This window comes from Bufo bufo, chromosome 7, assembly GCF_905171765.1.
Source record: "Bufo bufo chromosome 7, aBufBuf1.1, whole genome shotgun sequence".
NCBI lineage: Eukaryota > Metazoa > Chordata > Amphibia > Anura > Bufonidae > Bufo > Bufo bufo.
In genome coordinates this window covers 216,898,329-216,920,298 of record NC_053395.1, presented here as the reverse complement: position 1 = coordinate 216,920,298, position 21,970 = coordinate 216,898,329, and the positions used below count along the sequence as shown (strand labels likewise).

Below are 21,970 nucleotides of genomic sequence, written 5' to 3'. Positions count from 1 at the left end.
ACCAGGCATACTCTTACACGCTACACCAGGCATACTCTTACACGCTACACCAGGCATACTCTTACACGCTACACCAGGCATACTCTTACACGCTACACCAGGCATACTCCTACACGCTACACCAGGCATACTCCTACACGCTACACCAGGCATACTCCTACACGCTACACCAGACAAACCCCTACATACTACACCAGGCATACTCCTACACGCTACACCAGGCATACTCCTACACGCTACACCAGGCATACTCCTACATGCTACACCAGGCATACTCCTACACGCTACACCAGACAAACCCCTACATACTACACCAGGCATACCCCTACACGCTACACCAGGCATACTCCTACACACTACAACAGGCATACTCCTACACACTACACCAGACAAACCCCTACATACTACACCAGGCATACCCCTACATACTACACCAGGCATACCCCTACATACTACACCAGGCATACCCCTACATACTACACCAGGCATACCCCTACATACTACACCAGGCATATCCCTACATACTACACCAGGCATACCCCTACATACTACACCAGACAAACCCCTACATACTACACCAGATAAACATCTCGCTGCGCTATGTAGGATAAACACAGATAACTCACACCTGAAAAATCCAGCTGAGCGCCATGGAGTAGAACTGATTCCACTGCTACACTGGACAAAGCCAACTCTGCTGCAGTGAACAAACTGAACTCTGCTACACAGCACAAACAACTTTGTTATGCTATAATAGCTGCTACACTTGATCAACACAGCTCCAGTACAATGCACAAACTGAGCTCTGCTACATCGTACAGACGTGCCCTCACCCCCTCACCGATATGTTGGACATGTAATCAATGCAACTGCAGACAATCTCGTCTCCTCTACATATCGCACGGGCCACACTGGACAAATTCATGCTATGGCACACCAGTGAAATTTGGATCTGCAACACTGGAAACTCAGCTCAGTTGCACTGGACAACCCCAGCACCTGTAACATCTGGGCACAGTGACGACTAGTTCCAGCTGCAGTCCTATGTGAAACTCTATCACCCACCACATAACAAAGATACTAAGCAGAATCTGCTACTGACTCAGCTCTGCTACATCGGCACCTGCAACACTAGGAAATGGGACAAGTAGAGAAGGGTGTACTGGGGTAACAAAACTTTCTAAACTGTGTATTTATCACCAGGAGAGAAAGCGTTAAACACGAGGACATGAATATTGATGAATTATCACAGTTGGTAATTCTGCAAATGAGGAGAAAAAAAATATATAATAAAAAAATAAAAAAATCGCAGCTTCCTCGGCGTTCGCATCCGCAGAATCGTGTAGGTGTTAGATTTTGCAAAAGGAGCAGAACCCGGGTTTATTTTCAGCCTCAGCAGACGTTACCAGCACTTGTCTGAATCTGCTGCATAGAAAGAAAAACACTTCTCTATATATAGGAGCCTTAAAGGGCCCCTCGTGGCATGAGGGGGGGGGCCTCTGCATTTACTGCGCTGCTCTCCACAGCCCATAAAACCTACAATTAATTATTCCCAGCGCAGGATCACTGGCAGCCATTGTTCATGTCTGCCGGGACGGCGACATTCATAAAGGGACTGCCTGTACCGAAAATAAAATGTATTGTCAGCACGGTGAGAGACGTAAGCTTCATATCACTGCATTAATAGTGCATCAGGGCGGGGTTCATATCGCCCTATTAGGGGACAAGGCCATCAAAGACAGGGGACCCCCACTATAAGGCAGAGGTGTGAACATTTAAAGCCAACCTGTAATACCCCATTTCCCCTCTAGTGGCCACTGCATAGGAAATCAGTAGCCAATGGGTACCGTTGGCTATTGATTTCCTACAGCGTGGCCACTAGAGGGAAAATAGGGTATTACAGGTGGGCTTTAAATGTTCCATCCTTCCTTTAAAGTAAGTACTCCTGAGACCACTGGGGTCTTGAGAGAGCTCATATAACGGGGGCTGCCTGTGATGAGACATTTCCTTTAATATAAAAAAAAAGTTAACTGAATTACAATGGGTCTCACATATCAATATATGCTTTCTTCCGGAAAACAGCACCATATCTGTGCAATGGTGGCGTGCAGGATTGCATCTCAGCCTCACCCACTTCAATAGAGCCGAGCTGCAATACCAGACACAACCTATGGTCAGGTGTGGCGCTGTTTCTGGAAGAAAGCAGCCATGTTTTTGCGATTACCAAAAAATAAAAAAACATGACAAAGTCCCACAATTTGCCAGTACCCAAAAAAATCGATATGCCAGATAGCGTAAAGATATACAGAATGAAAACAGATCCACATTATTTAGTCTGTCCCAGGTTGTTGCCCGAGGTATCAACAAGTTAACCTCATATGATGTAGTCATCCCAATTACATCTACATCATATGAGGTTAACAACCTGACTTTGTCCCGTTTTTTATATTTTTTGGTAATCACATATTCACTCGTACAAATGGTGGTGGGCTCTATCCTGATGTTAGGGCCCTCTTCTGGTATATAGGAGATTCCTGATACGGGGTCGTCCCTATCGGGGGGCGGCCATTCCGTTTGTAGGCAGGATATAAAGACTAGGGAACATCAGGGTTCAGATTTCCTTCCCTCTTCCCTGACCCCTATTTTAGAAGGCACTCTATGGGGTGTTTTAATAGAGCTAATAAAGGCTAAGTCTTAATGGTGGCGGTCTCTGAATAATTGAGTTGCAGGAGAGCAGCCAGTTCCATCTGGGGTGGGGCACCCCAGATGGAACTGGCTGCTCTCCTGCAACTCAATTGACCTGTCAGCATCATTCAATTGAGTGACTCATTGACCTGTAATGGAATGGTAACCACTAAATGGGGATGAGGGGGACACAGCTGCGGATTTTCATTCACTCAATGAAATAGCATGAGGGGTTCACTATATCTAATATACATCTACGGGAGTATTCTGTAACAATCAGTTCATTGTTTTAAAGGGCAAGTGTCAGCAGGATCAACCCAATTACACCAGTAATGCTACCCGGTAGTGTTGATCCGGCTGATTAAAAGCATACCTGTCTTTTGAAAATCGGTTGTGGCGTCCCCGAGAAATAAGACTTTGATTCTTGATGCAAAGAGGACTTTAGTACACTGAGGGGCGGAGCCTAGGTTCTCAGACTTCCAGTTCTGGCACCGCCCCTCGGTGCACTGATGCCCTTATTTGCATAAATAATAAAAGTCTTATATCTTGGGAACGCTGCAACCGATTTTCACAAGACAGGCATCATTTTGATCAGCAGGATTCACCCTACTAGGCGGTATCCCTGGTTTAATAACGTTTATCCTGCCGACAGGTGTTTTTTTTAACTGTGGATACCCCCAATAGCAAATAAAAAAAGTATTTCTATATATTTTCAATATGGAGGGGGCCTGTGCCTATTTTATATTAGACTACACATTTATCCGAGACATTTATCAGGAGCAGTGAGACATTTTACAGAATGTGCTGTAGACATTTACTGACAGTTGTCACATAGTGACAAAGCTTGTCCGGGTGCCATCACGTGAGCCCCCGGCAGTCAGGGCAGGGTGGGCTCCCTCTGACTTGGAGATGCTGTAGCTTGATACGCTGTAATTTACGGATGTGTAAGATCAGATCACACAAAAGGGAGCATCAGAAAAAAAACTGAAAATCCCCTTCATTCTGTAATGGGCCACAGCTTCCTGCAGAAAACAGCTGCGCCGCCTGCGCTCTAGGCAACAACCTCATAATAGCAGTGTAAAATCACACACATCCCGAAAAAAACCAGAACTATCTACCACACAAGTAAAAAAAGAAAAAATAAGTAGCGGCAACCAAACATCGAATAAAGCAAAGGGCGCAGGAATTTTGTTGCAAATTTTACAAAAAAAATAAAAATAAAGTGTATTTAGTTTTTGACCCTTTTTACGTCTACCATGACAGTAGGTCTCTAGGTAATTCTTGACATGTGTCCAGGTGTCTAAGACTATTGATGAATAGATACTACTATAGCAGTGATGGCTAACCTCCGGCACTCCAGCTGTGGTGAAACTACAACTCCCAGCATGCTCCATCCATTTCTATGAAGTTCTGAGAACAGCCAAGCAAGTATGCATCTTGGGAGTTGTAGTTTCATCACAGCTGGAGTGCCGGAGGTTAGCCATCAGAGTACTATAGTGACCGATGCCCTTCCTCGTGCTGACCCATGGATCTGTGAGGACAGTTGGGTGGATCGTCACAGGGTCTCCTTAGGGTTTCTGCTTACTGCCTTCATCAGTTATGGTTGAGGCTATGTGAGGCCGCCTAGACTCCAGGGGGCAGCAGTGGGCCCGATACTACTGCTGCCACACTGCAATTCCGGTCCAGTCTTCTAGTGGAGCAAGTGGTGGCCAACACCTAGGAAAACTTATAGTCACAGAGTTGTTCAGGATGTGATCTGATGAAGTGTACTCTATTTTCATCACTGACTCCAATGAGGGAAGGTAGATGAGGACAGTGGCAAAATAGTCAGGTTGTAGATTCTGGTGTGAGGGAGCAGAGCGGAGGTGTAGATTCTGGTGTGAGGGAGCAGAGCGGAGGTGTAGATTCTGGTGTGAGGGAGCAGAGCGGAGGTGTAGATTCTGGTGTGAGGGAGCAGAGCGGAGGTGTAGATTCTGGTGTGAGGGCGCAGAGCGGAGGTGTAGATTCTGGGGTGAGGGAGCAGAGCGGAGGTGTAGATTCTGGTGTGAGGGAGCAGAGCGGAGGTGTAGATTCTGGTGTGAGGGAGCAGAGCGGAGGTGTAGATTCTGGTGTGAGGGAGCAGAGCGGAGGTGTAGATTCTGGTGTGAGGGAGCAGAGCGGAGGTGTAGATTCTGGTGTGAGGGAGCAGAGCGGAGGTGTAGATTCTGGTGTGAGGGAGCAGAGCGGAGGTGTAGATTCTGGTGTGAGGGAGCAGAGCGGAGGTGTAGATTCTGGGGTGAGGGAGCAGAGCGGAGCTGTAGATTCTGGGGTGAGGGAGCAGAGCGGAGGTGTAGATTCTGGTGTGAGGGAGCAGAGCGGAGGTGTAGATTCTGGTGTGAGGGAGCAGAGCGGAGGTGTAGATTCTGGTGTGAGGGAGCAGAGCGGAGGTGTAGATTCTGGTGTGAGGGAGCAGAGCGGAGGTGTAGATTCTGGTGTGAGGGAGCAGAGCGGAGGTGTAGATTCTGGGGTGAGGGAGCAGAGCGGAGGTGTAGATTCTGGTGTGAGGGAGCAGAGCGGAGGTGTAGATTCTGGTGTGAGGGAGCAGAGCGGAGGTGTAGATTCTGGTGTGAGGGAGCAGAGCGGAGGTGTAGATTCTGGTGTGAGGGAGCAGAGCGGAGGTGTAGATTCTGGTGTGAGGGCGCAGAGCGGAGGTGTAGATTCTGGGGTGAGGGAGCAGAGCGGAGGTGTAGATTCTGATGTGAGGGAGCAGAGCGGAGGTGTAGATTCTGGTGTGAGGGAGCAGAGCGGAGGTGTAGATTCTGGTGTGAGGGCGCAGAGCGGAGGTGTAGATTCTGGGGTGAGGGAGCAGAGCGGAGGTGTAGATTCTGGTGTGAGGGAGCAGAGCGGAGGTGTAGATTCTGGTGTGAGGGAGCAGAGCGGAGGTGTAGATTCTGGTGTGAGGGCGCAGAGCGGAGGTGTAGATTCTGGGGTGAGGGAGCAGAGCGGAGGTGTAGATTCTGATGTGAGGGAGCAGAGCGGAGGTGTAGATTCTGGTGTGAGGGAGCAGAGCGGAGGTGTAGATTCTGGTGTGAGGGCGCAGAGCGGAGGTGTAGATTCTGGTGTGAGGGAGCAGAGCGGAGGTGTAGATTCTGGTGTGAGGGAGCAGAGCGGAGGTGTAGATTCTGGTGTGAGGGAGCAGAGCGGAGGTGTAGATTCTGGTGTGAGGGAGCAGAGCGGAGGTGTAGATTCTGGTGTGAGGGAGCAGAGCGGAGGTGTAGATTCTGGTGTGAGGGCGCAGAGCGGAGGTGTAGATTCTGGTGTGAGGGCGCAGAGCGGAGGTGTAGATTCTGGTGTGAGGGAGCAGAGCGGAGGTGTAGATTCTGGTGTGAGGGAGCAGAGCGGAGGTGTAGATTCTGGTGTGAGGGCGCAGAGCGGAGGTGTAGATTCTGGTGTGAGGGAGCAGAGCGGAGGTGTAGATTCTGGTGTGAGGGAGCAGAGCGGAGGTGTAGATTCTGGTGTGAGGGCGCAGAGCGGAGGTGTAGATTCTGGTGTGAGGGAGCAGAGCGGAGGTGTAGATTCTGGTGTGAGGGAGCAGAGCGGAGGTGTAGATTCTGGTGTGAGGGCGCAGAGCGGAGGTGTAGATTCTGGTGTGAGGGCGCAGAGCGGAGGTGTAGATTCTGGTGTGAGGGAGCAGAGCGGAGGTGTAGATTCTGGGGTGAGGGAGCAGAGCGGAGGTGTAGATTCTGGTGTGAGGGAGCAGAGCGGAGGTGTAGATTCTGGTGTGAGGGAGCAGAGCGGAGGTGTAGATTCTGGTGTGAGGGAGCAGAGCGGAGGTGTAGATTCTGGTGTGAGGGAGCAGAGCGGAGGTGTAGATTCTGGTGTGAGGGAGCAGAGCGGAGGTGTAGATTCTGGTGTGAGGGCGCAGAGCGGAGGTGTAGATTCTGGGGTGAGGGAGCAGAGCGGAGGTGTAGATTCTGATGTGAGGGAGCAGAGCGGAGGTGTAGATTCTGGTGTGAGGGAGCAGAGCGGAGGTGTAGATTCTGGTGTGAGGGCGCAGAGCGGAGGTGTAGATTCTGGGGTGAGGGAGCAGAGCGGAGGTGTAGATTCTGGTGTGAGGGAGCAGAGCGGAGGTGTAGATTCTGGTGTGAGGGAGCAGAGCGGAGGTGTAGATTCTGGTGTGAGGGCGCAGAGCGGAGGTGTAGATTCTGGGGTGAGGGAGCAGAGCGGAGGTGTAGATTCTGATGTGAGGGAGCAGAGCGGAGGTGTAGATTCTGGTGTGAGGGAGCAGAGCGGAGGTGTAGATTCTGGTGTGAGGGCGCAGAGCGGAGGTGTAGATTCTGGTGTGAGGGAGCAGAGCGGAGGTGTAGATTCTGGTGTGAGGGAGCAGAGCGGAGGTGTAGATTCTGGTGTGAGGGAGCAGAGCGGAGGTGTAGATTCTGGTGTGAGGGAGCAGAGCGGAGGTGTAGATTCTGGTGTGAGGGAGCAGAGCGGAGGTGTAGATTCTGGTGTGAGGGCGCAGAGCGGAGGTGTAGATTCTGGTGTGAGGGCGCAGAGCGGAGGTGTAGATTCTGGTGTGAGGGAGCAGAGCGGAGGTGTAGATTCTGGTGTGAGGGAGCAGAGCGGAGGTGTAGATTCTGGTGTGAGGGCGCAGAGCGGAGGTGTAGATTCTGGTGTGAGGGAGCAGAGCGGAGGTGTAGATTCTGGGGTGAGGGAGCAGAGCGGAGGTGTAGATTCTGGTGTGAGGGCGCAGAGCGGAGGTGTAGATTCTGGTGTGAGGGAGCAGAGCGGAGGTGTAGATTCTGGTGTGAGGGAGCAGAGCGGAGGTGTAGATTCTGGTGTGAGGGCGCAGAGCGGAGGTGTAGATTCTGGTGTGAGGGCGCAGAGCGGAGGTGTAGATTCTGGTGTGAGGGAGCAGAGCGGAGGTGTAGATTCTGGTGTGAGGGAGCAGAGCGGAGGTGTAGATTCTGGTGTGAGGGAGCAGAGCGGAGGTGTAGATTCTGGGGTGAGGGAGCAGAGCGGAGGTGTAGATTCTGGTGTGAGGGAGCAGAGCGGAGGTGTAGATTCTGGTGTGAGGGAGCAGAGCGGAGGTGTAGATTCTGGGGTGAGGGAGCAGAGCGGAGGTGTAGATTCTGGTGTGAGGGAGCAGAGCGGAGGTGTAGATTCTGGTGTGAGGGAGCAGAGCGAAGGTGTAGATTCTGGTGTGAGGGAGCAGAGCGGAGGTGTAGATTCTGGTGTGAGGGAGCAGAGCGGAGGTGTAGATTCTGATGTGAGGGAGCAGAGCGGAGGTGTAGATTCTGGTGTGAGGGAGCAGAGCGGAGGTGTAGATTCTGGTGTGAGGGAGCAGAGCGGAGGTGTAGATTCTGGGGTGAGGGAGCGGAGGTGTAGATTCTGGTGTGAGGGCGCAGAGCGGAGGTGTAGATTCTGGGGTGAGGGAGCAGAGCGGAGGTGTAGATTCTGGTGTGAGGGAGCAGAGCGGAGGTGTAGATTCTGGTGTGAGGGCGCAGAGCGGAGGTGTAGATTCTGGTGTGAGGGAGCAGAGCGGAGGTGTAGATTCTGGGGTGAGGGAGCAGAGCGGAGGTGTAGATTCTGGGGTGAGGGAGCAGAGCGGAGGTGTAGATTCTGGTGTGAGGGAGCAGAGCGGAGGTGTAGATTCTGGGGTGAGGGCGCAGAGCGGAGGTGTAGATTCTGGTGTGAGGGAGCAGAGCGGAGGTGTAGATTCTGGTGTGAGGGAGCAGAGCGGAGGTGTAGATTCTGGTGTGAGGGCGCAGAGCGGAGGTGTAGATTCTGGTGTGAGGGAGCAGAGCGGAGGTGTAGATTCTGGTGTGAGGGAGCAGAGCGGAGGTGTAGATTCTGGTGTGAGGGAGCAGAGCGGAGGTGTAGATTCTGGTGTGAGGGAGCAGAGCGGAGGTGTAGATTCTGGGGTGAGGGAGCAGAGCGGAGGTGTAGATTCTGGTGTGAGGGAGCAGAGCGGAGGTGTAGATTCTGGTGTGAGGGAGCAGAGCGGAGGTGTAGATTCTGGTGTGAGGGCGCAGAGCGGAGGTGTAGATTCTGGTGTGAGGGAGCAGAGCGGAGGTATAGATTCTGGTGTGAGGGAGCAGAGCGGAGGTGTAGATTCTGGTGTGAGGGCGCAGAGCGGAGGTGTAGATTCTGGTGTGAGGGAGCAGAGCGGAGGTGTAGATTCTGGTGTGAGGGAGCAGAGCGGAGGTGTAGATTCTGGGGTGAGGGAGCAGAGCGGAGGTGTAGATTCTGGGGTGAGGGAGCAGAGCGGAGGTGTAGATTCTGGTGTGAGGGAGCAGAGCGGAGGTGTAGATTCTGGGGTGAGGGCGCAGAGCGGAGGTGTAGATTCTGGTGTGAGGGAGCAGAGCGGAGGTGTAGATTCTGGTGTGAGGGAGCAGAGCGGAGGTGTAGATTCTGGTGTGAGGGAGCAGAGCGGAGGTGTAGATTCTGGTGTGAGGGAGCAGAGCGGAGGTGTAGATTCTGGTGTGAGGGAGCAGAGCGGAGGTGTAGATTCTGGTGTGAGGGAGCAGATCGGAGGTGTAGATTCTGGTGTGAGGGAGCAGAGCGGAGGTGTAGATTCTGGTGTGAGGGAGCAGAGCGGAGGTGTAGATTCTGGTGTGAGGGAGCAGAGCGGAGGTGTAGATTCTGGTGTGAGGGAGCAGAGCGGAGGTGTAGATTCTGGTGTGAGGGAGCAGAGCGAAGGTGTAGATTCTGGTGTGAGGGAGCAGAGCGGAGGTGTAGATTCTGGTGTGAGGGAGCAGAGCGGAGGTGTAGATTCTGGTGTGAGGGCGCAGAGCGGAGGTGTAGATTCTGGTGTGAGGGCGCAGAGCGGAGGTGTAGATTCTGGTGTGAGGGAGCAGAGCGGAGGTGTAGATTCTGGTGTGAGGGAGCAGAGCGGAGGTGTAGATTCTGGTGTGAGGGCGCAGAGCGGAGGTGTAGATTCTGGTGTGAGGGAGCAGAGCGGAGGGGTAGATTCTGGTGTGAGGGAGCAGAGCGGAGGTGTAGATTCTGGGGTGAGGGAGCAGAGCGGAGGTGTAGATTCTGGGGTGAGGGAGCAGAGCGGAGGTGTAGATTCGAGTGTGAGGGAGCAGAGCGGAGGTGTAGATTCTGGGGTGAGGGAGCAGAGCGGAGGTGTAGATTCGAGTGTGAGGGAGCAGAGCGGAGGTGTAGATTCTGGTGTGAGGGAGCAGAGCGGAGGTGTAGATTCTGGTGTGAGGGAGCAGAGCGGAGGTGTAGATTCTGGTGTGAGGGAGCAGAGCGGAGGTGTAGATTCTAGTGTGAGGGAGCAGAGCGGAGGTGTAGATTCTGGGGTGAGGGAGCAGAGCGGAGGTGTAGATTCTGGTGTGAGGGAGCAGAGCGGAGGTGTAGATTCTGGTGTGAGGGAGCAGAGCGGAGGTGTAGATTCTGGTGTGAGGGCGCAGAGCGGAGGTGTAGATTCTGGTGTGAGGGAGCAGAGCGGAGGTGTAGATTCTGGTGTGAGGGAGCAGAGCGGAGGTGTAGATTCTAGTGTGAGGGAGCAGAGCGGAGGTGTAGATTCTGGGGTGAGGGAGCAGAGCGGAGGTGTAGATTCTGGTGTGAGGGAGCAGAGCGGAGGTGTAGATTCTGGTGTGAGGGAGCAGAGCGGAGGTGTAGATTCTGGTGTGAGGGAGCAGAGCGGAGGTGTAGATTCTGGTGTGAGGGAGCAGAGCGGAGGTGTAGATTCTGGTGTGAGGGAGCAGAGCGGAGGTGTAGATTCTGGTGTGAGGGAGCAGAGCGGAGGTGTAGATTCTGGTGTGAGGGAGCAGAGCGGAGGTGTAGATTCTGGTGTGAGGGAGCAGAGCGGAGGTGTAGATTCTGGTGTGAGGGAGCAGAGCGGAGGTGTAGATTCTGGTGTGAGGGAGCAGAGCGGAGGTGTAGATTCTGGTGTGAGGGAGCAGAGCGGAGGTGTAGATTCTGGTGTGAGGGCGCAGAGCGGAGGTGTAGATTCTGGGGTGAGGGAGCAGAGCGGAGGTGTAGATTCTGGTGTGAGGGAGCAGAGCGGAGGTGTAGATTCTGGTGTGAGGGAGCAGAGCGGAGGTGTAGATTCTGGTGTGAGGGCGCAGAGCGGAGGTGTAGATTCTGGTGTGAGGGAGCAGAGCGGAGGTGTAGATTCTGGTGTGAGGGAGCAGAGCGGAGGTGTAGATTCTGGTGTGAGGGAGCAGAGCGGAGGTGTAGATTCTGGTGTGAGGGAGCAGAGCGGAGGTGTAGATTCTGGTGTGAGGGAGCAGAGCGGAGGTGTAGATTCTGGGGTGAGGGAGCAGAGCGGAGGTGTAGATTCTGGTGTGAGGGAGCAGAGCGGAGGTGTAGATTCTAGTGTAAGGGAGCAGAGCGGAGGTGTAGATTCTGGTGTGAGGGAGCAGAGCGGAGGTGTAGATTCTGGGGTGAGGGAGCAGAGCGGAGGTGTAGATTCGAGTGTGAGGGAGCAGAGCGGAGGTGTAGATTCTGGTGTGAGGGAGCAGAGCGGAGGTGTAGATTCTGGTGTGAGGGAGCAGAGCGGAGCTGTAGATTCTGGTGTGAGGGAGCAGAGCGGAGGTGTAGATTCTGGTGTGAGGGAGCAGAGCGGAGGTGTAGATTCTGGTGTGAGGGAGCAGAGCGGAGGTGTAGATTCTGGTGTGAGGGAGCAGAGCGGAGGTGTAGATTCTGGTGTGAGGGAGCAGAGCGGAGGTGTAGATTCTGGGGTGAGGGAGCAGAGCGGAGGTGTAGATTCTGGTGTGAGGGAGCAGAGCGGAGGTGTAGATTCTGGTGTGAGGGAGCAGAGCGGAGGTGTAGATTCTGGTGTGAGGGAGCAGAGCGGAGGTGTAGATTCTGGTGTGAGGGAGCAGAGCGGAGGTGTAGATTCTGGGGTGAGGGAGCAGAGCGGAGGTGTAGATTCTGGTGTGAGGGCGCAGAGCGGAGGTGTAGATTCTGGTGTGAGGGAGCAGAGCGGAGGTGTAGATTCTGGTGTGAGGGAGCAGAGCGGAGGTGTAGATTCTGGGGTGAGGGAGCAGAGCGGAGGTGTAGATTCTGGGGTGAGGGAGCAGAGCGGAGGTGTAGATTCTGGGGTGAGGGAGCAGAGCGGAGGTGTAGATTCTGGTGTGAGGGAGCAGAGCGGAGGTGTAGATTCTGGTGTGAGGGAGCAGAGCGGAGGTGTAGATTCTGGTGTGAGGGAGCAGAGCGGAGGTGTCGATTCTGGGGTGAGGGAGCAGAGCGGAGGTGTAGATTCTGGTGTGAGGGCGCAGAGCAGAGGTATAGATTCTGGTGTGAGGGCGCAGAGCGGAGGTGTAGATTCTGGTGTGAGGGAGCAGAGCGGAGGTGTAGATTCTGGTGTGAGGGAGCAGAGCGGAGGTGTAGATTCTGGTGTGAGGGCGCAGAGCGGAGGTGTAGATTCTGGTGTGAGGGAGCAGAGCGGAGGTGTAGATTCTGGGGTGAGGGAGCAGAGCGGAGGTGTAGATTCTGGTGTGAGGGCGCAGAGCAGAGGTATAGATTCTGGTGTGAGGGCGCAGAGCGGAGGTGTAGATTCTGGTGTGAGGGAGCAGAGCGGAGGTGTAGATTCTGGTGTGAGGGAGCAGAGCGGAGGTGTAGATTCTGGTGTGAGGGCGCAGAGCGGAGGTGTAGATTCTGGTGTGAGGGAGCAGAGCGGAGGTGTAGATTCTGGTGTAAGGGAGCAGAGCGGAGGTATAGATTCTGGTGTGAGGGAGCAGAGCGGAGGTGTAGATTCTGGTGTGAGGGCGCAGAGCGGAGGTGTAGATTCTGGGGTGAGGGAGCAGAGCGGAGGTGTAGATTCTGGGGTGAGGGAGCAGAGCGGAGGTGTAGATTCTGGTGTGAGGGAGCAGAGCGGAGGTGTAGATTCTGGGGTGAGGGCGCAGAGCGGAGGTGTAGATTCTGGTGTGAGGGAGCAGAGCGGAGGTGTAGATTCTGGTGTGAGGGAGCAGAGCGGAGGTGTAGATTCTGGTGTGAGGGAGCAGAGCGGAGGTGTAGATTCTGGTGTGAGGGAGCAGAGCGGAGGTGTAGATTCTGGGGTGAGGGCGCAGAGCGGAGGTGTAGATTCTGGTGTGAGGGAGCAGAGCGGAGGTGTAGATTCTGGTGTGAGGGAGCAGAGCGGAGGTGTAGATTCTGGTGTGAGGGAGCAGAGCGGAGGTGTAGATTCTGGGGTGAGGGAGCAGAGCGGAGGTGTAGATTCTGGGGTGAGGGAGCAGAGCGGAGGTGTAGATTCTGGTGTGAGGGAGCAGAGCGGAGGTGTAGATTCTGGTGTGAGGGCGCAGAGCGGAGGTGTAGATTCTGGTGTGAGGGCGCAGAGCGGAGGTGTAGATTCTGGGGTGAGGGAGCAGAGCGGAGGTGTAGATTCTGGTGTGAGGGAGCAGAGCGGAGGTGTAGATTCTGGTGTGAGGGAGCAGAGCGGAGGTGTAGATTCTGGGGTGAGGGAGCAGAGCGGAGGTGTAGATTCTGGTGTGAGGGAGCAGAGCGGAGGTGTAGATTCTGGGGTGAGGGCGCAGAGCGGAGGTGTAGATTCTGGTGTGAGGGAGCAGAGCGGAGGTGTAGATTCTGGTGTGAGGGAGCAGAGCGGAGGTGTAGATTCTGGTGTGAGGGCGCAGAGCGGAGGTGTAGATTCTGGGGTGAGGGAGCAGAGCGGAGGTGTAGATTCTGGTGTGAGGGAGCAGAGCGGAGGTGTAGATTCTGGGGTGAGGGAGCAGAGCGGAGGTGTAGATTCTGGTGTGAGGGAGCAGAGCGGAGGTGTAGATTCTGGTGTGAGGGAGCAGAGCGGAGGTGTAGATTCTGGTGTGAGGGAGCAGAGCGGAGGTGTAGATTCTGGTGTAAGGGAGCAGAGCGGAGGTATAGATTCTGGTGTGAGGGAGCAGAGCGGAGGTGTAGATTCTGGTGTGAGGGCGCAGAGTGGATGCTGTAGGAAGTGTTGATGCTTCTTCCTTGCTTTATAGTAATGTTGATGACCTGGATGGTTCATCTTCTCTAAATGCACTGGTGGAATCTAGAAACAGATCACTGATAGGATGACCAGGCGTTTCCTCTAAGAAAACACTGAGAGGAGCCACCCTCACTAATCCATGGGGTGCATGCGGAGGTAGAACACAAGCTACAGTAGCACAGATGTAGCCCCCAAGGTAAGAAAATATGATCAGATAATTTCAATCATTTGACAGTATGGTTGCTAGGGATCTACTTGCTTAGCAACTGGAGTCTTCTATATAAGCTCATCATGCAGCTTGTCTCTCTTGATCTGTATTTCATGGTGGCTTCACAGTGATTATGGGCGACCAAAGCAGATTAATTACTGTCCTGCGCAACTTCCAAAATCTGAACACAATTTGCGGCACCTGAATATAATGCTAAATAATTGTGGTACTTGTCCATATTAAATGTGCAGGGTGATACTAAAGACTGGAAGAGGAGGGGTGAGAACACCCCCGTCCTGCAGATCTACCGATTATGGAGCTCATAAATGGGCCCCATCTGTCTTGTATATACACAGATGTAGAGAATATATTCTCCATAGACAAGCCCTAATATATGGTTACCATGGAAACTGAATATGGGCTGCATAAGATGATTAGTGGACCTGTCGAGTCTGTATATTTGCTGCATTGTCTTTACTCCGCATCTACTTCTAGCATCTCCCTGTGATCCGGACACTGAGATTTAAAGGGGTTCTCTGGGATTCTAAATTGATGGCCGACCAGCCACAGTGCCATACCCTGTATAGTGGCTGTCAGTGGTACTGCAGTTCAATCCCACTTAGCTGCAGAAAGGCTGTGTGACGTCACAGTTACGAAGAGGCTGCAGCGCTTCCTTGAGCACCACGTCCGCTTCAAACAACTGATTAGCGGGGTGGGGGGTCCCAGAAGTCAGCCCCCGACGTTGAGATATCGATGACCTATCCTAAGCTGCATGGCGCACCTTACAGGGCCATCATATGTACAGGCAGCATGCAGGGTATTTACCGTTAGGGATCGACTGATACTGATAACCTGTGAACTTTCAGGCCGAAAGCCAATAACTTAGGCTACTTTCACACCTGCGTTAGGCGCGGATCCGTCTGGTGTCTGCACAGACGGATCCGCACCTATAATGCAAACGCTTGTATCCGTTCAGAGCGGATCCGTTTGCATTACCATGAACCCAAAAAATATATATAAAAAAAAAAACATTTTTTTTTTTTGTTCATGATAATGCAAACGGATCCGTTTTGACTTACACTGAAAGTCAATGGGAGGCGGATCCGTTTTCAATTGCACCATATTGTGTCAGTGAAAACGGATCCGTCCCCATTGACTTACATTGTAAGTCAGGACGGATCAAATTTGGCTCTGCATTGTCAGGCGGACATCAAAACGCTGCAAGCAGCGTTTTGGTGTCCGCCTCCAGAGCGGAATGGAGGCTGAACGGAGCCAAACTGATGCATTCTGAGCGGATCCTTATCCATTCAGAATGCATTGGGGCTAAACTGATCGGTTTTGGGCCGCTTGTGAGAGCCCTGAAACGGATCTCACAAGCGGACCCAGAAACGCCAGTGTGAAAGTCGCCTTAAACCGATATTCTGTGCATTTTCATTTTTGAAAAAAAAAATTTTTTTTCCTGTTACGGCGTTCACCACATAGGAGAATATTTTAATAGTTTGGACTTTTCGGACGTGGCAATATGTGATATGTTAATTTATTTATTGTTTATATATTTTATTGGGAAATCACACATACAATGGGAGAAGGGAGGAGGCTGCGAGTCCCACCTACCACCGGCTCATGTGACGCAGGCCTCCCATTGCATGTGTGATTTGACGCTGGAGGTAACTGGGAGTTGTTGGCTGTGTGTCGGACTCTATGCCGTAATCCCTGTCCGTAATTGCTTATATGGCATAGATAGGTTAGTGTTCGGTCCTGTGCCACTTTGAGAGACCTTGACGTGGTGCACGGGCTCCGGTATGTTCTTGATATAAGAATATATTGGCGAAAGTCTCATTTTAATATCAGTGTGAGGGTTTAGCCATATATTGTCAGTTGCATTTTCCATTGTAGTGCACCACTTTTTCTTTGTAAATGTTTGCTTTATATAGCCAATTACATCCACACATTTGGCTCACCGTTGCATGCATTTTTGCTGGGGATTGCTGTTAGCAGCGGATCACATGTGCAGGATTTGCTCTACTGATTATATATGAGCAACAGCATATGGGGTTTTGAGCATCTTTCTGCCTATTATGACCACGCTATTTTGTAATTTTGTGTCTGGTAATGCAGCTCAGCTCCATTAAGGTTAAATGGGCTGAGCTGCAATACCACACATAACCCGTGGACAGGTGTGGCACTGTTTTCAGAAGAAAGCAGCCATGGTTTTCTAATCTTGGACAGTCCATGAACCGTGCAAGGGCACATATTGTATACAAATGCAACCATTATCGATAACGGTCACCAGGTTTAATCACTAATGGGAACCGTACAGTTTATGGCCAGCTGAAGAGGTTACAATAGTTGGTGTAAAGAGCCTCCTAAACTACAGGTGACAGGGTGCACCCTCCAATTTTTACTTCTACATTAACACTATGCAGTTTGGGGGTCAACATGGCACTTAGCAAAACTAGTGCATGAGAAAAACTGGAAGACGTCTTAAGGACATGGTTCATTTGTAGCACTTGCACTGATTTTGAAAAAAATAAAAAGGACGCCGTTTTGTGCAGCACAAAAGATGGTTTAAACGCAATGTGTGAATGCACTCCAAACAGCTTCAGATAAAAGAGAGGAGCAGGAACCTGATCTCCACTTTTCATGCACTATTTTTGATAAATTTTCCTCCGTTGACCGAACAGGGCAAATGGACAGAGGCTGTCCTGATGAAAATAGTCCTTTTAAGGGGCCAATCATTTCTGTATGGTCATATTTTAGGAATGACAGATTCTGTCCTCAATATTAATGCACAATCAGGACTGATAACCCATAAAGAATGCAAAGGGTGGTTGGGAGCAGACAAGAAAGGAGTGGTATTCTTTAAACAGGAGGCAGTCAGCAGTTCTGACCCCACAATACTGCTGACAGCACTATACAGGTAATGGAGCAAAGCAAACAATACCTTGTGCGATGGTCATGCAGATTGCATGACAGAGAAATTGATGTTTTTATTGTCCTGGTGTCCAGGAGGAGGTCCTTTCACATGGGGGGGGGGGGGGGGGGGGGTCCTGGGATATTTGAGCTGAAGGCTTCCTAGCCCTTCCCCTCTCCAGTGAGTGACAGTTCTAGCATCCAATCAGGAGAGCTGTCACTAAAAGCAGATTGTCAGGGGCTGAGGAGCATTTACTGCAGGGAGACCAGGGCATTCTTCTGGACTCCTGCAAAAGTTGCAAAGGTTAAAACTCTGAATTCTTTTGCCATGCAACCTGCATGCCCATCACTCCAGGTATGTCGCACTGCTCCCCCCATCATCCATATGGCGCTGTCAGTTGGTCTGAGTGGTCCATACTGCTGATGAACAACCTATAAGCATGGCAAGCTACTAGGTGCCTGCAGAACGTGCCTACCCTGGAGGGATATTTATCCAGCTCAGACACCAGACGTCACAGTGAAAAGTTTAATAAAAGTTATAAAAAACACACAACAAGTTCTGAGCGATTACAGAGCCGGTGCCTGTCTGTCTGGTAGAGAAATTCTGATGCCTTCTGACAGAGCAGATAAAATCCCCCGCCTGCATCCCCCTCATTAACCCACTTTACAAACGACTTTGCTTACCAGGGATCGGTTCGGTTTCTGCTGCATGGCTTCAGGTAGATCATCCCAGTTTTCCAGTTTAATATCCAAAGGAATGAAATTACAGCTCAGTGGCTCTCCATCCTGAAGAGATAAACACGGGTTTAGGGCGTTAACGACGAGATTCGTACATTATTGAGAGGTTTGTCGCTGCGCCTCCTTAGCGGAAAACATTTAACGTAAAGTGCTTAGTCCTAATCATCAGGAATAAACCTGGAGCTCGGACATTTCTGCCAGAAGAACAATTATTGTAAATGGGAAAAAAAAAGTATTCTGAACACAGACGGAGCTTTGTTTTCACCACAGTATAAGGCCTCTTTCATACGGGCGTTGCGGGAAAATGTGCGGGTGCGTTGCGGGAACACCCGTGATTTTTCCGCGCGAGTGCAAAACATTGTAATGCGTTTTGCACTCGCGTGAGAAAAATCACGCATGTTTGGTACCCAAACCCGAACTTCTTCACAGAAGTTCGGGCTTGGCATCGGTGTTCTGTAGATTGTATTATTTCCCCTTATAACATGGTTATAAGGGAAAATAATAGCATTCTGAATACAGAATGCATAGTAAAACAGCGCTGGAGGGGTTAAAAAAAAATTAAAAATAATTTAACTCACCTTAGTCCACTTGATCGCGGCCCCGGCATCTCCTTCTGTCTCCTTTGTTGAATAGGACCTGTGGTGAGCATTAATTATAGGAACAGGACCTTTGATGACGTCACTCCGGTCATCACATGGTACATCACATGATCTTTTACCATGGTGATTTACATGGTAAAAGATCATGTGACGTACCATGTGATGATCGGAGTGATGTCATCAAAGGTCCTGTTCCTGTAATTAATGCTCACCACAGGTCCTATTCAACAAAGGAGACAGAAGGAGATGCCGGGGCCGCGATCAAGTGGACTAAGGTAAGTTAAATTATTTTTAATTTTTTTAACCCCTCCAGCGCTGTTTTACTATGCATTCTGTATTCAGAATGCTATTATTTTCCCTTATAACCATGTTATAAGGGAAAATAATAATGATCGGGTCTCCATCCCGATAGTCTCCTAGCAACCGTGCGTGAAAATCGCACCGCATCCGCACTTGCTTGCGGATGCTTGCGATTTTCTCGCAACCCCATTCACTTCTATGGGGCCTGCGTTGCGTGAAAAACGCAGAATATAGAGCATGCTGCGATTTTCACGCAACGCACAAGTGATGCGTGAAAATCACCGCTCATGTGAACAGCCCCATAGAAATTAATGGGTCAGTATTCAGTGCGGGTGCAATGCGTTCACCTCACGCATCGCATCCGCGCGGAATACTCGCCCGTGTGAAAGGGGCCTTAAACAGTCAAATTTTTGTCCGGCTGCAGGTCTAATGATCCAAAAGAACAGCATCATACAGATAGTCGGAAACATGGATGACAGCATTGCCGACCCTTGCATTTCTGTATCGGGTTTTGCAGGTTGTATTGTCGCAGATCAACCTGCAGATTTGGCCCCAATCAAAGGGGCTAATCTACAGGCAGTCGCCCACCATGCAGATTCACTTTCATTCTTTCATTTTTTTTTATTTTATCCACTTAGATTAATCTTTTTCTTTCTTAAAGTGTAACTGCTGTTTCAGTTTAAAGACTATGTACAGTTGGGGGCAATTTTTTTTTTATCACGTCGTACTCCGTTTAAAGGATAACTGTCACATTTAGACCCCAATTTCAATTTTCATATATGTAGTTACTAATAACATGATATTCCAGAATTAGACTGACTTACCCCATATTTAATAAGATTCAGCCCTTAGCAACCAGTCTGCATAAAACTGCAATTTCACTATTCAGTTAAGATGGCCGCCACTGCCCTCACCCTGAGGCTAATCCCGCCTGCCCTCACTAGCCAGTAACAATAGCCCCCCAAAAGTGTCAGTAACCAGAGCTCTCCCTCCTAAAGGGTTAATCTCCTGCAGCACAAAGGGGTCCTCTTACCACATGTTGCTTTCATTTATACACTGAGCAGATGGCAGATCTCCCTTCCTGGTCTGCGCTGCTTCCACTCTGCATTCTCCAGCTCTGCTGAGTGAGGGAGCGTCTGCCAAGTGCAGGGACAGGGAGAAGTGCACACAGCCCAGGCACTGTTATCAGCTGCTGGGGAGGACCTGGCTGTCAGTAATCTGACCTTGCATGCAGCCTGCTTCTGCGTGCTCCGTCCTTAAACAGATAGACAGACCATGCCTAGCAACCTTATTTTAAGCACAGGTAAAAGTAGGCAGTACAGGGAACAAAAATGTGGAATTAAGGGGTAATTGAATACACAGTGAAAAGTTGAAATAGGGCCACCAAGGTGATATTAATCACCACAATCCAATACAAAAAAAATATATATATAAGACAGTTATACTTTAAGCTAAAAATATTTTTTTCGGTTGGTCTTTATTAAAAATTTTGAGTCTCTTTCTCTGTACAGCCTTGAGATTCTCTACTAGCAGAATCTGTATTTTTTTTGTGTTCCGTCAGGCAACTAGACTGCTGGCTCCTTATCTCCGACCTTATAAACACTCATTATAGCTAAATTCTCATCTTACTGATAAGTATACGGCTTAAGTGTTTATGACCTTTTAGTAATTTAGAGCGAAGGGTTATCAAATGACTGGCCTACCATGAAAGTACGATTCATACAGCTAGACAGTTAAAGAGGTTTTCCGAGATTTTTATAATGATGACCTATCCTTGGGATATGTTATCAGTACCCTATCTGTGTTAGGTCCGACACCCGGGACCCCTGCCTATCAGCTGTTTGAGAAGGTAGCAACGCTCGCTGTGAGCGCCGGAGCCTTCTCTCAGCTTTTCCTAGGACAGTGATGTCACGTTCATCGTTCACGTGGCCTAGAAGCAGCTCAGCCCCATTCAAGTGAATGGGGCTGAGCTGCAATACCAAGCACGGCCACTATACAATGCACGACGCTGTGCTTGGTTTACTGCGAGAAGGTAGCAGCGCTCACAGGAGCGCTGCTGACTTCTCAAAACAGCTGATCGTCGGGGATCCTGGGTGTTGGACTCCCACCGATCAGATACTGATGACCTACCCTGATCAGTATTAAAATGTTGGAAAACCGTTCTAACCCTTTGTGACAGAAAAGCTCAATATTATTAAAAAAGACCAACTGAAAAAAAGATTTTTAGCCCGAAATGAGTAAAATGCAATCATTAATAAAAATTGCCCCCTGAAGGTGTACATAGCCATTAAAGAGTCTTCATAGGAAAGCTCTTACTGTGTGTTCCTATGGAGAGTCTGTCTTCAGCGTTTTACAGAGCGCTGAAGATGCCTGTGTGTGTCTGATAGGCAGGGTGATGGGCAGTGATAGGGCACATGTACCTAGTCAGGGACCGGGGCAACAAGAGGCGGCTGGAAGCCTCTGTATGTTACACACAGGCATCTGAAGCACTCAGCAAAACGCGGATTCTGTTTTCTAAAACAAACGTCGAAAATGTTTAATATCACTGTCCCTACACTATATTAAAAAGAAACTGAAATGAGTGTTACACTTTAAGTACGGATTTCAGTGTGGAAAACATACCCTAAGGGTGGATTCACACATGGTGCCATAGCATTTCCGCCACAAAGCCTGAATGTGCTTCATGTAAATCAGGGATCAGCAACTTCTGGCACTGCAGCTGTGCTTATACTATGACTCCTAGCATGCACACTTCTTTCCGGCGGAGCAGGAGCCCTGGAAAATTTACTAACATTTACGCCAGGAAACAGGCTTTAGCGTTGGTGAAAAACTAAGCCTGCCTGGTGCTGGAGTCGTTTTTTTGTCCGGTGCATGGACTGCCACAGATGCCCCTAATTTATGACGAGGCGCATGCCCCTTCATAAACTAGATGAATCTTATGGCAGCGCAAGGGGGCGTAAAAAAAAACTGTATAAAAGGCTCTTTACAGGGGCCGACAATTGAACAGATTATTGCTAACGAGCGTTACTAGTAACGTTTGTTAGCGATGATCTTGCGGTGTAAATGCACCGCTGATTACCCGAGCGTTCGCGCAGCACAAAAGATTGTTTCCCGGTGGCAGATTGTGCTGTGCAAACATGTTCTACTGTATGGCGAAGAGCAATGGCATTAGCAATCACTTCTCCCCATGGAGGAGATCGCTACATGTAAATAAACCGCTCTCCTCCGCTAGCAATCAGCATATTATTTGGAAGGAACGCTTCCTTCCCGATAATCTACTAGATCATCGTCCCGTGTAAGGGGACCTTTAGCAAATGTGCCACACTGTGTGAATTCGTCCTTCAGACGAGTTCCCGAATCCCTGGGACCACAGATTTAGGAGTGCTTGATTTTTTTTCTCCTCAATCTCCCAGTACTAATGGATCCATAAAATTGGGGATTCAGGACACCCCAAAAACATTACATGGTTGGTTGGTCAGCAAGTTTTGGCCATCCTTCACCCGTCTGTGTGTGGCCATCTTCAGTATAAAATTACTTTTCTGTAGTTGGCCATAAACATTAGCGCAAAGTCAGCTGAATCCGCCAGCTATCTAATATATGGGGGTGCCCCGATGCTATCCCAAATGAAAAGGT

The 21,970-nt window shown here is 50.5% G+C and overlaps 1 protein-coding gene across 2 annotated transcripts in view; it reads right to left on the bottom strand.

Moving 5' to 3' along the window:
- The window catches only part of ZRANB3 (zinc finger RANBP2-type containing 3), a 271,436-nt gene that overhangs the window by 18,990 nt on the left and 230,476 nt on the right, over window positions 1-21,970 (bottom strand). For both annotated transcript variants that reach the window (XM_040440742.1, XM_040440743.1), the window contains one exon: window positions 17,385-17,486. In XM_040440742.1, coding sequence (XP_040296676.1) covers window positions 17,385-17,486 — 102 coding nt within the window. The remainder of the gene's footprint in view (window positions 1-17,384; window positions 17,487-21,970) is intronic.